Source organism: Pleurodeles waltl, chromosome 4_1 (genome assembly GCF_031143425.1).
Source record: "Pleurodeles waltl isolate 20211129_DDA chromosome 4_1, aPleWal1.hap1.20221129, whole genome shotgun sequence".
Lineage (NCBI taxonomy): Eukaryota > Metazoa > Chordata > Amphibia > Caudata > Salamandridae > Pleurodeles > Pleurodeles waltl.
Window position 1 is genome coordinate 378,397,828 of NC_090442.1, and position 12,639 is coordinate 378,410,466.

General features: G+C 44.0%; 1 protein-coding gene across 1 annotated transcript in view; it reads left to right on the top strand.

Annotated features, from left to right (window-relative positions):
• ETNK1 (ethanolamine kinase 1) overlaps positions 1-12,639 on the top strand; it is a 173,908-nt gene that overhangs the window by 102,490 nt on the left and 58,779 nt on the right. The window contains exon 6 of the mRNA XM_069228571.1: positions 210-370. Within this exon, the coding sequence (XP_069084672.1) occupies positions 210-370 (161 nt within the window). The remainder of the gene's footprint in view (positions 1-209; positions 371-12,639) is intronic.

Below are 12,639 nucleotides of genomic sequence, written 5' to 3' on the forward strand. Positions count from 1 at the left end.
CACTGCAAGCTGGGTGTTTTTGTTTGAAACTAACTTAATGCCACTGCCATTGTAGTAGTACTCTTAATTGAAGTTTCTTTAGATAGTGTTGTTGCAGAGTAGAAGATAAAAGTACGCAGCAGTTTCCTTTTTCCTGGCCATTGTTGAGTATCATGTAAATGGTAAAACATTGATCTGCATTTTAACAATACGTGTATTTGTTCCTTTAGGTGTAAATGAAGTTGACTATACACTTTACCCAGATAAAGAACTGCAGAAACAGTGGCTGCACTTCTACCTAGAGGCATTTAAGGAGTGCAAAGGTTTGGTTACAGAAGTCACAGATAAAGAAGTTGAAGTACTGTATGTGCAAGTCAATCAGTTTGCCTTGGTAAGATTTCACATAGCTAAACACTGATTAGAGTACGGTTTGCAGGTATTTTATTACATGCTAAAAGCTGGATGCAAGTAGTCAAGACTTTACACTTGAGTGTAAATGTGAACTCTGCTATGTTTTCAAAAATGTCTTTCTCAAAATCCTTCAGTGTTTGTTGTGACTAGGCATTTAATTACAGCTGTAGTGGTCATTGTTCACCCTAACCTCAACACAGTAGTATTTTGACAAAGTGCAAACACATTTAATTAACAGAACAAAACGTCTATTCAAATTAAACTTGAAAACTAATGTTTTGAGCATTTTACTGCACAATACAAATCTCTGTTAACATAATACAAGTAAAGTAAGAGATTGGTGTCCTCCAACAAATATAACAACCACCCTGGAATATGTTAAACATTGATACCTTTGATACATTTTTAGCTTAGCTTTGTGTGTCTGTGTGTGCACATGCATAATATGTAGATGTTTAAAAAGGCACAACCATCATTTTATTTCTGTGAGATATATAATCATGCATTAGTGTAATAGTAAGTTTTAGTACAATATCTAAACTTATTTTTATGTTTTTATTTACTTATTTTAGCGGGCTATTTGCCATTACACAGTTAAGGGATTTTGTTGTTATTTCTAGTCCAGCCCAAAACCAAAACCAAAAAATGAATTATGGTCCAATCAGTATTTTGCTATACAGCATAATCATTTTCAGGTTTAGGTTAATTAATGCTATAGTTAGTACTTCTAACATCAGTCATAATTTATACAGTATGCACTTGAATTAAAACATTTTCTTTCCTAGTTTGGCAACCAGGGGAGTCGATCGGTTGTGTGCATAAGGTTCAGAAAGCCCAAATTATTCCTTCACTAAAACCATTTTGTTCCCTGTTCTGTTACCTTATTCTCCATCATGGTCCAAACTTTCTGTTATGGCTATGGTGCATTTTCCATTTGAGTAATTAACTGTGAGTTAACATAGATGATTTGGTTTAACCAGATGATAATTTCATTAGCATACCCTAAACACACAAGATTATTATTTTTTTATAATTTTACAATTGTGTTTTGAAGAAGTCCCCATTACATCTAGTCCTTTCAGCTTTTAGTGGCAGTTGATTATATAGGATAGAAAAAAAGGCTTCTCTTTTAGGTTGTCCACTAATGATGTACATAAATGGTTACATGAGTAGGCCTAATATCCAAGTATAAGAAAAATGATTTAAATCCATCCAGCCTATTCCCACTTACTTTTCTATCTTTTGATTTCATCTTGTTTTAAATGTTTGCTTATTACCCACTGAACAAGTACCATATTTTTGGGTATTTAATTACGTTGGTTTTCATTCATACTTAATTTTAATGAATACAGTATTAGAGCTATATGGACTTAATTGTCCCAATCAATATTTGTTAGCTTCTTTACCTTTTCCATCCACATGTTTAGAACTGGTGCTCCCAAGTGAAGCTAGATAAATGAAATCACTTAATTGTGCTAGTACGATAAGTAATCTTACAGTAATTTGGTCTTTTAAGGTGATAGTTTAGACATTTCTGTGTTTTATATCAGTTGGTACCAGCATTAGGTCAACAGTGATTGACCTTTTTCTACTTAATTCCGCCTCCGAGGAATCTTGATTCATCCATTCATGAATCCTTCTGCACCAAATTGAGACACTTTTCCTAGTTGATAGTGCCTTTTAAGTAATTTACATCCTTTGGTGTAGATGTTTTGTTCTCATAAAAAAGGACCTCAGATGTATATATTAAAAACAATTGGATTCTCTGTTGGTCTCTTCTGTTTCAATAGACTAGTTGCCTGATTTAGGGCCTGATCAAAAATTTTGCAGATGTGACCTCTGTCAAGTATTTGATGTCTGTCTTTCCTATTTAGAGTGCATGGTCATTTACGCAGTCTGAAAGAGGACAGGTCATCCACCATGTTCTAAATCCACTCCTCAAACTAAAAGAGCAGGATTCAAGAAAATGAAAGCCTTGTTTTGACTTAAAGTGCTGTGGATATGAGACCATAACAAATATTTAATTTATATGCTAGAGTCTAAAATACATGGTTGTGCATGATTTCCAAGATTCCAACCTTACAGGGAATTTGATTTGGCCGTGCATGAAAAAGAATGGACTTTTAAGGAGTGCCTTGAACGTTTTTCTCTTTTGTTTCTTCACCCGGTAATCCTGAGTTAAACACTGGATCTGGCTTTGCTGGGTGCAAGTCCAGACCTAGTGGTAGTGCAGATGACCCTAGGCGGAGGCTGCAGGCAAAGGCATTTGTCCAGTCTGTACTACAGAGTGGCAAAATAGGCTCTGTTTTAATATGTATTCATTATAATTAAATATTTATCCCTGGCTAGTGTAATATTACACTTTAAGGAGTTTAATAATATTCAGAATTTTGTTTAATTAGCACAGTATTTCACTTGATATGCTGGGAAATAACAGATAATTGTTACAACAAAGTGGTCCTGTGGAGCTAATAATATTTTACATTTTGGCTATAGACTGACAAGTTAATAGCTGTACATTTGTAATAAGTTGTTCAGGATCTTAGGATTCTCATTTATAGTCATATTTGTAAGAATAGATTAGCCTGTGTAAGTGGAACCTGGAATTCTTTCACTTTTAATAATTTAAATTTGCAAGGATACATCCGGCATTATAAAATACAGATAGGCACACCACAACCTACCTGAGGACTTATTTTCCAGAAACCTTTGAGCTAAGTGAAAATGGTGTAAAGCTCTATCTAACAGAGTTCTAGTTGCAGATTCCTTACCTTAGCATTTCCTCAGACGTCGGACTGGATCCTGAGACTTTTCTTTGAGCAGTACCCTTGCGTGCCGTTAGGTGTCGTTGGTCGACCCTGCGTCGGTCGTTGGCATCATGGTCGCCGTGGTGACGTTTGGGGTCAAATATAGGCGGCGCTGTGACGTCAGTTCTTTTCATTCTGTGCCACACGCTGATCCAGAGAAGAGCTACCCTGGTCACTTTTGACCGGCCTCGACACGCTTGTCAAATTTTGTGGTGACTACTGGTGCGTCTCGATGTCCCCGAAGACCGGGTTTAAGCCTTGCAAGGATTGTCACCAAATGATGTCTGGAACGCAACTACGACCCAAAGTCGTGCTCCGAGTGCCGGGCCATGCACCCAAAGGCTTTGAGGTAGAAGCCCCTAAAGCTAATGGCGGCCCAGCATTCGATTCTGCATCGAAACTGGCTGCAGAGTCACCACCGCTTGTCCTCGAAGTCATTCGGACATTCAGGTAAGAAAAAGAGGAAGTCGAAGAAGGTCAGGCATTCTTCGACTTCACCCTGTCGCTCGGACGATGCACCGATGGCAGAGCATAGACGCTCTAGGCCTCCATCCACAGAGCATACTACTGGGTCTGTTGTGCTCCTCCCCGACTTTCTGGGAGCCAGAGTGACCTCTGCCCAACTAAAAGAATTTTGAGGCCATGTGCCATTTTTGGGCAGAACAAATTTTTTTTTTCCTTCTTTTTTTTTTTACCCACTTCCCCCACCCCCACCAAAGGGGCACCTTCGGGGCATGGAGAGTCAGAGGGGGGCCCTTCGGGTTCCACGCCGGCTCCGCCCACTGTGAGTCCCATACGGATCCGCGTCGGTAGCACCACTGAGACCTTCCCCAGCGCAGGCGAAGTTGTCGACGCTCCTGACGTCGGTTGTTCCCACAATCTACGTTGACCCGATCCTGATCTTCGATGAGCCGGAACGGCTTCCAGCTTCGATGGGGCCCAGCTGCCCCAGGTTGGATCCTGACCCTTTTTTCTATGGGTAAGAATGCGAGGAAGGGTAGAGGGGCCACTGGACTATTATGAATGCCAGCAAGATGACCCAAACATGGACTGGGCTCAGGAATTGGACAAAGCCAGTGGTCTTGATACTTCCCCAGACTCTGGCATGCTGTCTCCTCCTACTATGGCTATGGCAGAGGGAATGTCTTACTCCATGGTGGTCAATAGGGCAGCCAAGGTCCTTGGCCTTGAACTGCCTACTGTTGTATTCAGGACTAATCTCCTGACGGAGGTGCTTCAGCTCGGAGCACCTGCTTCAGAGCCTCTCCTTCCATTCAGTGAAGCCCTCACTGATGTCCTTCTGGATAACTGGTCCAAACCTATAGGGCAATCGCTCGCCGCCATCGGCCCGCTCTGAACAACCCTAAATTCCTGACCGAACCCCCAACGCCTGAACGCTTGGTCATTCAGGCATCTTCGTCATCTGGCGCATTCCCTTCCACTCCCCCAGATAGGCTATCAAAAAGGCTGGAACATTTAGGGAAGAAGATGTTTTCTTTCTCCAGTCTGGCATTGCGGTCGGTGAACACCACATGCCTCTTAGGCCATTATACCGACTTTTTGGGACACGGTTGGCAAGTTCTGCCACAGATCCCGGAGGAGGCCTGTGCGATTGTCTCCTAGACTGTTGCCAACAGGAGAGATGCGGCCAAGTTCACCATTCGATGGGGGCTGGACTCGACCAAGACTCAGGTAGATCAGTTGCATCAACAGTGGCATTACGACGCCATGCCTGGTTGAAAACTTCTGGGTTTTTGGGGGATGTCCAGCAGACCCTCAATGGCATGCCCTTTTGATGGCTCTCTCCTCTTCGGAGATAAGGCAGATTCTGCGCTGGACAGATTTAAGGACTCCTGGGCTACGGCTCAGTTCCTTTGGCTTTCCACTACCCCTCGTCCCGAACAGTCCACCTTTCGCCCCTTTTGTGGACACAGGAGGGTCTCCAAGCTGTGTCCTTTCCCCAGGGACGTGGAATCCCACGGGCTCGTGGGACAGGGAACCACAGGTCTGCCCAGTCTACCCCTGCTCCCGTTGCAGCGTCCAAACCCTCCTAGTCCGTTCCACCCCTCCATCACAACAGACAGGTGGGTTTGGCATATCGTCTGAAGGGGCTACTCTCTCCCCCTTTTCGAGGCTTTCCCTCCAGCCATACCTCCATCTTTTGGCCACCTGACGGAGGATCACTTGGCACTTTTCCATGAGGAAGTTGCAGCTCTCTTGGCCAAGGGATCCATAGAGTGTTCCTGCGCCAGAAGTAGGCTGTGGTTGTTATTCCCGCTACTTTTTGGAGCCCAAAAAGGACAAGGGATTACGTCCAATCAACCTCAGGACCTTTAATCTCTTCCTCAGGAAGGAGAACTTCAAAATGCTCACCTTGGTTCCGGTCCTTTCTTCCTTGGACCCAGGAGACTGGATGGTGGCGTTGGACTTGCAAGACGCTTGTTTTCATATCCCCGTCTTGCCTGCCTACAGGCGTTACCTACGGTTCGTGTTAGGTCACAAGCACTTACAGTTTACCGTGCTCCCCTTCAGACTTACCAGTGCCCCTCCGGTGTTCACAAAAGTAATGGCGATGGTTGCAGCTCATCTGCGCAGGTCGGCGATTTCCGTCTTCCCTATTTTATTTAATGCGTTTTTATATAGCGCGGACTTTACCCGAAGGTGTCAGAGCGCTTCACAATAGGCAAAGTAAAGATACAAGAGGAGAAGAATTACAAGTGAGCCTGTTACAAAAACAAACGTTACATTACATGAGGCAATAGTGATAATTGTGCAAGTATCAAGAGCAAAAAAATATACACGAGGTAGCAAACGATACGTTACGAAAGGAAAAAGTGACGTGTGCAGGTTACAAGAGCAAATAAAGTACAAGTAGAGGTTAAAAAAAAAACAAAAAAACAAAAAACAAATTGCAATAAATGGTAGACACTCAAAACACTAAAACAATAGTTACGTTACATGAGGCAGTGGTGGCCGTTGTGCATGTATCAAAAGCAAACAAGATATAAGAGGTAGCAAATGATACGTTGTAAAAGGAAAGGTGCCGTGTGCATGTTACAAAAGAGTACAAAATACAGGTAGAGGTATAATACTGCATTAAGTGGCAGACACTCAAAACACAAAAACACCCTGGGAAGGCACTTCTATAGGCATGGAGAACAGAATTTCCTATAATGGAAGGACTTCCTTCAGAAAACAGAGGGCTTGAATTAAATTTGGAAGTGTCTTTGAAGGAGGAGAGCTTTGAGGTCAGTTTTGAAGGCCTGGGAAGAGGTGGGAAGAGGTCCCTACCTTGACTGGCTGTTGAAGGCGGCATGCCCCAGAAAGTAGTCTCCCACGTTCAGACTATGGCGAACCTCCTGCAGTCCAATGTTTCAGCCTCTATCCTGGGTTTCAGTGAGAATGACTCTGGGGCTGCTGGGCCTCATGGCCTCCTGGCCTCCTGCATCCTGCAAGTGCCACACACCAGATGGCATATGCAGGCTCTGCAGTGGGACCTGATGTTCCAGTGGGCGTGGCACCAGGGGATTCTCTCGGACATGGTCCAGATCTTGGAGGGGACTGTGAAAGATCTGCATTGTTGGCTTTCGAATCGGGATTGGAAGGATCTCACACCTTTTCACATGGACCAATCCATCACTTTGCCTACTGTTTATGCACCCCCACATTCTTCTCATGAGAAGAGACTCCACCACCTGGATCCAAAAAGACCGTTGGCGTTCTATCTTAATTGCACTGAAGATTTCCGGGTGGACGATCAACTCTTTATTGGGTATGTGAGTGTGAAGAAAGGAAAGGTGGTGCAGAAGCATACTATCTCATGATGGATGCTTCTCTGCATCAAAATGTTCTACACTTTTGGCAAAGAAGCAACCTCCAGAGGGTTTGTGTGCTTACTCAACCAGATCAACTGCTGCTACCACAGCGTTAGCATGCGGAGTTCCTGTCTTGGACATCTGTCAGGCAGCAACGTGGGCGTCCTTGCACACGTTTACTAAACATTACTGCCTGGACAGTCCGGTCTGCAGAGATGGCTACTTTGGTCGTTCAGTCCTGCAGGACTTTCTAGTATGATTTTGGTTTGCAGCCCTCCTCCGAGGATGGTATTGCTTGGGTATCTATTCTAAGGTAAGGAATCTGCAACTAAAAGTCTCTTATCAGATGAACAAGTTACTTACCTTCGGAACAATTTATCTGGTAGAGACCTATTCTAGTTGCAGATTCCTTACCGAACCACTCATCCTCCCTGCTTTTGAACTGATTTCTAGGGACAGGGATTCCCCTTTTAGGGCTTTAGCTCTGGCATTACACTTCAGTGTTCTTAATGGCTCCGCCTTTGGCGTGGAAAGTCGTGAAAAGAAGCTGACGTCACCGCACCGAGGAGCCGCCTATATTTGACCCCAACATCATCACGATGCCAACGACAGACACGGATTTGACCATCGCCACCTAACTGCGCGCAAGGGTACGGATCCAGTTTGATGCCTGGAGAAATTCTAAGATAAGGAATCTGCAAGTAGAAAATGTCTCTACCAGATAAATAGTTACCGAAGGTAAGTAACTTGTTCTTTAAGAAATCTTCCAAATCTTCTAAATCCCAGCATGTCTTACACTGGCTCACATTCTTAGTTCCAATAAAGCTGTCAAACTAGGAGACCAATAGTCTCAGGAGCAAGGGCCCTCAAGCATCACAATGGATGACTAGCATCATCATCGGGAATTGCTCCTCACCAGGCCGGCACTGCAATGCCTGGTGGGCACCCAGATGTGGGGGCTCTGAACCGAACTCTTCTGATAGTGACTGGTAGATTCAACTATACAGACTACGATGCTTAGAATTCAGCACCAGTACACAATAGAGAGGAAAAAAGAGGTCAAAATTGGTTATTCATCCAACAAACACCATCATTTATTCAATCTGATTAAACAAGGATAAAGACCAAGATTAAAATCAAAAATTGAAAGTAACAGATTGAGATGTAATGCTCAATACCTTTAAAAAATAAATGTACTACAGAGGACCCTAGGTATTATAGGACCTCTGTGCTAGGGTCGACATGTTTCGCGTCTAGTGGTCCGACCGGATACATTGACGCTTCATCAGGACCAAACATAAACAAAAAAGTTTTTTAAACACCTCTTCAACAAAAAGAAAATCTCAAATTAGGTCACTTACATTTTAGTAGACTGGTTAATACTGGTCACCCTAGAAGACAGAAGCATAAGAAACATACCAACAGTACCCAGAAGATAAATTATACGGGTAGTTAAATACATATATAAGTGATGGGTCATAGAAAAGAATGTGACAAATCATGCTTACCATCCCCAAATAGAGACCGGTTCCTTGGGAGGCACGTTTCAAGGACTCAAAGTGACACTAAGCGCAGTAAATAACAACAAAATCAGTGTCTTGTGTTACATTATATATATGAAGCCAATAAAGCTATATCCATTGATATGTGGGGTTCTTATAAACAATTTAAAAGGAAACTCCATTGATAAGCAAGCAAATAGATGTATATGGTTGTACTATTATTAAATCAAAAACGGTCTTTCCATGTAAAAGAAAGGTTTCTGTGTCAAGAGTTGTATGGAATCAAGTTGCAACACATAGTATAACGTAACGAAAAGAAAATGTTAATCCTAATTAAACCAAAGAATCACCGACTGTTCTCCTCGCACCAAACTATTAAACTGAAAACACCCACGCTCTACTCACGTAGTCATCACTGGTCCATAGTGTTGGACCTAACCTCTGAAACGAGCGACCCGGAATCAACCGAATCGGGCGCCGTCAGAGTTTTAAATAGACGCCGCGGGAACAGAATAGAAAAACTAGGTCCGCGCGTGTATATGGGCAGAGGAATAAACGAAGGACTAACGCATAGTCCTTCAGAATAGAAATAGAGAAAGAACTACTTTACTCGAATGCCGAGTTGTACTGTGCACAAAAAGGACTAGTACCATATTAAAATTGACGAGGCAACATAAAGCAGGCAAAAAAGAGGGGAATTGCATTAATTTGTCCCTGCATTTCCATGTTTTCTCTCTTGAAAATAGCCTTACTTAAACCTGTATCAGTTTAGATTTCAAGTAACTCTGCCAAAAACCGAAAACATGAAAAAGTTTTTTCTAAGGGAATCACACGTTGGGTCATAATTGTACCCAAATCCCTGTTTGGGGGGTGGGGGTCTGTTGCTGATAAGTGTGAAACAGTTTGGTAAAGATAGGCACCAGCAACAGGCTTACACTTCTTCTTTGAAAAGGCAACTGCATCCCATCGTACAGACACCCATCCCCCCACTTCATCCCCCAAACACCACCACCATTCACAGCAGCAAACAAGGTTTACCTCCAGAAATAGGTTGTTTATTTAAGACTGAGAAGGTAAACTGATATTAGGTGCTGGGGTTAAAGCCCCACTAGGATTTTTTTTTACTCCCTAGCTCTCCCTCTAATTCTCGGAGGCTGGCGGGTCGAAGCATAACCCATCTACCATCAAGGCACCCCATCCTCTGCAAGATGGTTTCTAATTGTTGTACAGAATGGTTTCAAACTGTGTTTTTGATATTCTTCTCTCAACATTCCAACCAGGGCATAAAGACATTGGGGCTGAAAATTCAAAGGGTTTTAAACATTCTGTCTCTGTGGAGAAATGCATTGATATATAAGTGCCCCTGTTGCCAAGACAGGCTGATGGAGGACTTCGGCTATTAATGGAGAAAGAAGTGGTAAAAAAAAAATGTTCCAAACAGTCACCAGAACAAATAAAGGGCAATGGCAAGAAGAGTGGATCAGATGTTAAAAGATCCTGTTTTCCTATGTTTTCTACATTTGCCTACAACAAAGGGACAGGTTGGTCGCTACACATTTACAAGATACCTGCATTCATGTTCCAGAGCTAAAGAAGCACACACAATTATTCTGCCATTTCAAACTTGGCATTCAACATTATCATTCGAAAGTACTGTTGTTTGACTTTAGCTTAGCTCCCAGAGTCTTCTAAAAGTGTACATCTCTGGTGGCTGTCTACCTGAGGCATCTGGGGATGTAAATATCTAGATGACTGACTGGTCTAACCCTCCTGCTAGACTTTCAGACTATGGAGAGAATTTATACAGTATGGACTTTTAGTTAGAGTGACTAGTGCACTATGCTAACAGTACAATCAATCAGATACACAGAAGGGGTTCTGCACAAAAGGCTGGAAAAGTGTTTCTTTCACAGGAGAGCCTGTTATATTTATTGCTCATGTTCATTGATCCAGGAAATCCTAACTCAGCAGGGTGCAAACAAGACGTTTGGTTTCCAATGTTGGTCTGTGAGGGGACCCCGTGGGTCACTCGGAGGCTGCAGACGAGGTCCAGGGGGGGTATATGGGGCACACCACCAGTTGGACAGAGTAGAGCTGCCTGCTGAACGTTGCTGCACTGGAAGTCGGGGTCTCCAAGGCCTGGGAGCAGTGGGTGCAGGGTCTTTAGGCATCGGAAAGCTTCATCCGGAGCTTTGCAGTCGGGGGGGGGGGTCCTCCGGACTCCCTCTGAAGACGTCGTCATGGAGGGGTGAGGAGGTCAACCCAGGGTGGGCAATTGCTCAGAATCTGCCCGGGCATCCTCTCTAGCTGATTGGGCCACCTCGACATGGGCTGTGGGCATTGGGTACAGAGTGGTTATGACTCACTCATTCGGAGTGAGGTGGGAGTCCTTTTGGGTGCAGGGCAATCCTCTGGAACTTGGCAGAGGTCGCTGGTCACACTGGATGTGTCATAGTACTTTTGTAGGTTCTTTGAAGCAGGAGACAGGCCGGTAGGGCTGGGGTCGAATCAGTTGTTGTCTTCCTTCTCTGCTGGTGGTTTCAGCAGCTCCACTAGCTGGAATGCCGTGGGGCACTGTAATCCGAGGCTTGAGCCTTTGAGGCTAACTGCCAGGTGTTACAGTTCCTGTAGGGGGAAGGTGTGAAGCACCTCCACCCGGGACAGGCTTTGTTTCTGACCACAGAGTGACAAAGGCACTCACCCCATGTGGTCAGAAACTTGTCTGAATGTGGCAGGCTGACACAGACAGGTCAGTCTTACACTAGCAGTTTGGCTAACATATATGGGGCATATCTAAGATGCCCTCTGTGTGCATTTTTCAAATCTCACACTGGCATCTGTGTGGGTTTATTGTGCTGAGAGGTTTGATATCAAACTCCCAGACCATATACTCTAAGTGCAGTGTAGCCATACTATGTCTGAGAATGGACTTAGACAATGTAGGGGCATATTGTTCATGCAGCTATGCCCTCACCTGTGGTATAGTGCACCCTGCCTTAGGACTGTAAGGCCTGCTGGAGAGGTGACTTACCTATGCCACAGGCAGTGGTTTGTGGGCATGGCACCCTGAGAGGCAACAATGTACTATTTGAAAAAACACGTGGAAAGAAGGTCCAAAGCCTTGTCTCGGGAAGCTCAGACGGTTTGGAATAAGTTGTTAGCCAGAGACCTTAAAATCACGCAGGGGCTCAGAATATTCAAGCAGACTCCCTAAGCAGATAGCTTCAGAAAAACCACAAGTGGATTCTTCACGATGACTTCATTCACAACATCTTCTTCATGTGGGGTTTTCCTCACATAGATTTGTTCTTAACAGCTGAAAACAAAAAATGCCCTACCTTCTCCTCAAGGTGTTACCAGCTAGGGACATTGGAGAATGCCCAATGGATCGATTTAGTCTGGCAAATTTCTCTACACTTTTCCTCCAATTACCCTAATTTCATTACTAATCATCAAGCTGTCTTACTTGAAGGCCAGAATGATTCTGATAGTTCTGGAGTGTCCCCGACAATGGTGCTTCACAGACATTCTCCACATCTGGGAGCGTCCACACATGAAGCTGTATGCAGACCAGACCTTCTCATAAAGTTCAGAGTTGAAACGGTTCATACAAGTATCTCCTCTAAGTTTGGCAGCATGGCTCCTGAGCTTGTACATTATGGACATTTGAATCTGTCACAAGAATGCATGAACTTTCTAAAGGAGGCTAACATTCAGCTTATGTTTAAATGGTAGAGAATGTGAGTCTGGTGTTATAGCTCGAACTTTGGTCATCAACAGTTCCTTCGAGACCGCAACCTTCCCAGATATTTGGAAACACGCCGAAGTCCACGCCCTGCTCAAAAAACCCAAAGCAGACCCCGAAGACCTCACAAACTACCGACCTATCTCTCAACTCCCCTTCCCAGCGGAAGGTCATAGAGAAGATAGTAAACAAACAACTGTCCCGCTTCCTGGAGGACAACAACATACTCTACGTCTCCTATTCTGGATTCCGCAGAAACCACAGCACCGAGACTGCCCTCATCGCCTGCACTGACGATATCCGGACCAGACTGGACAAGGGTGAAACCGTTGCCCTCATCCTTCTAGACCTCTACGCAGCATTCAACACCGTATGCCACC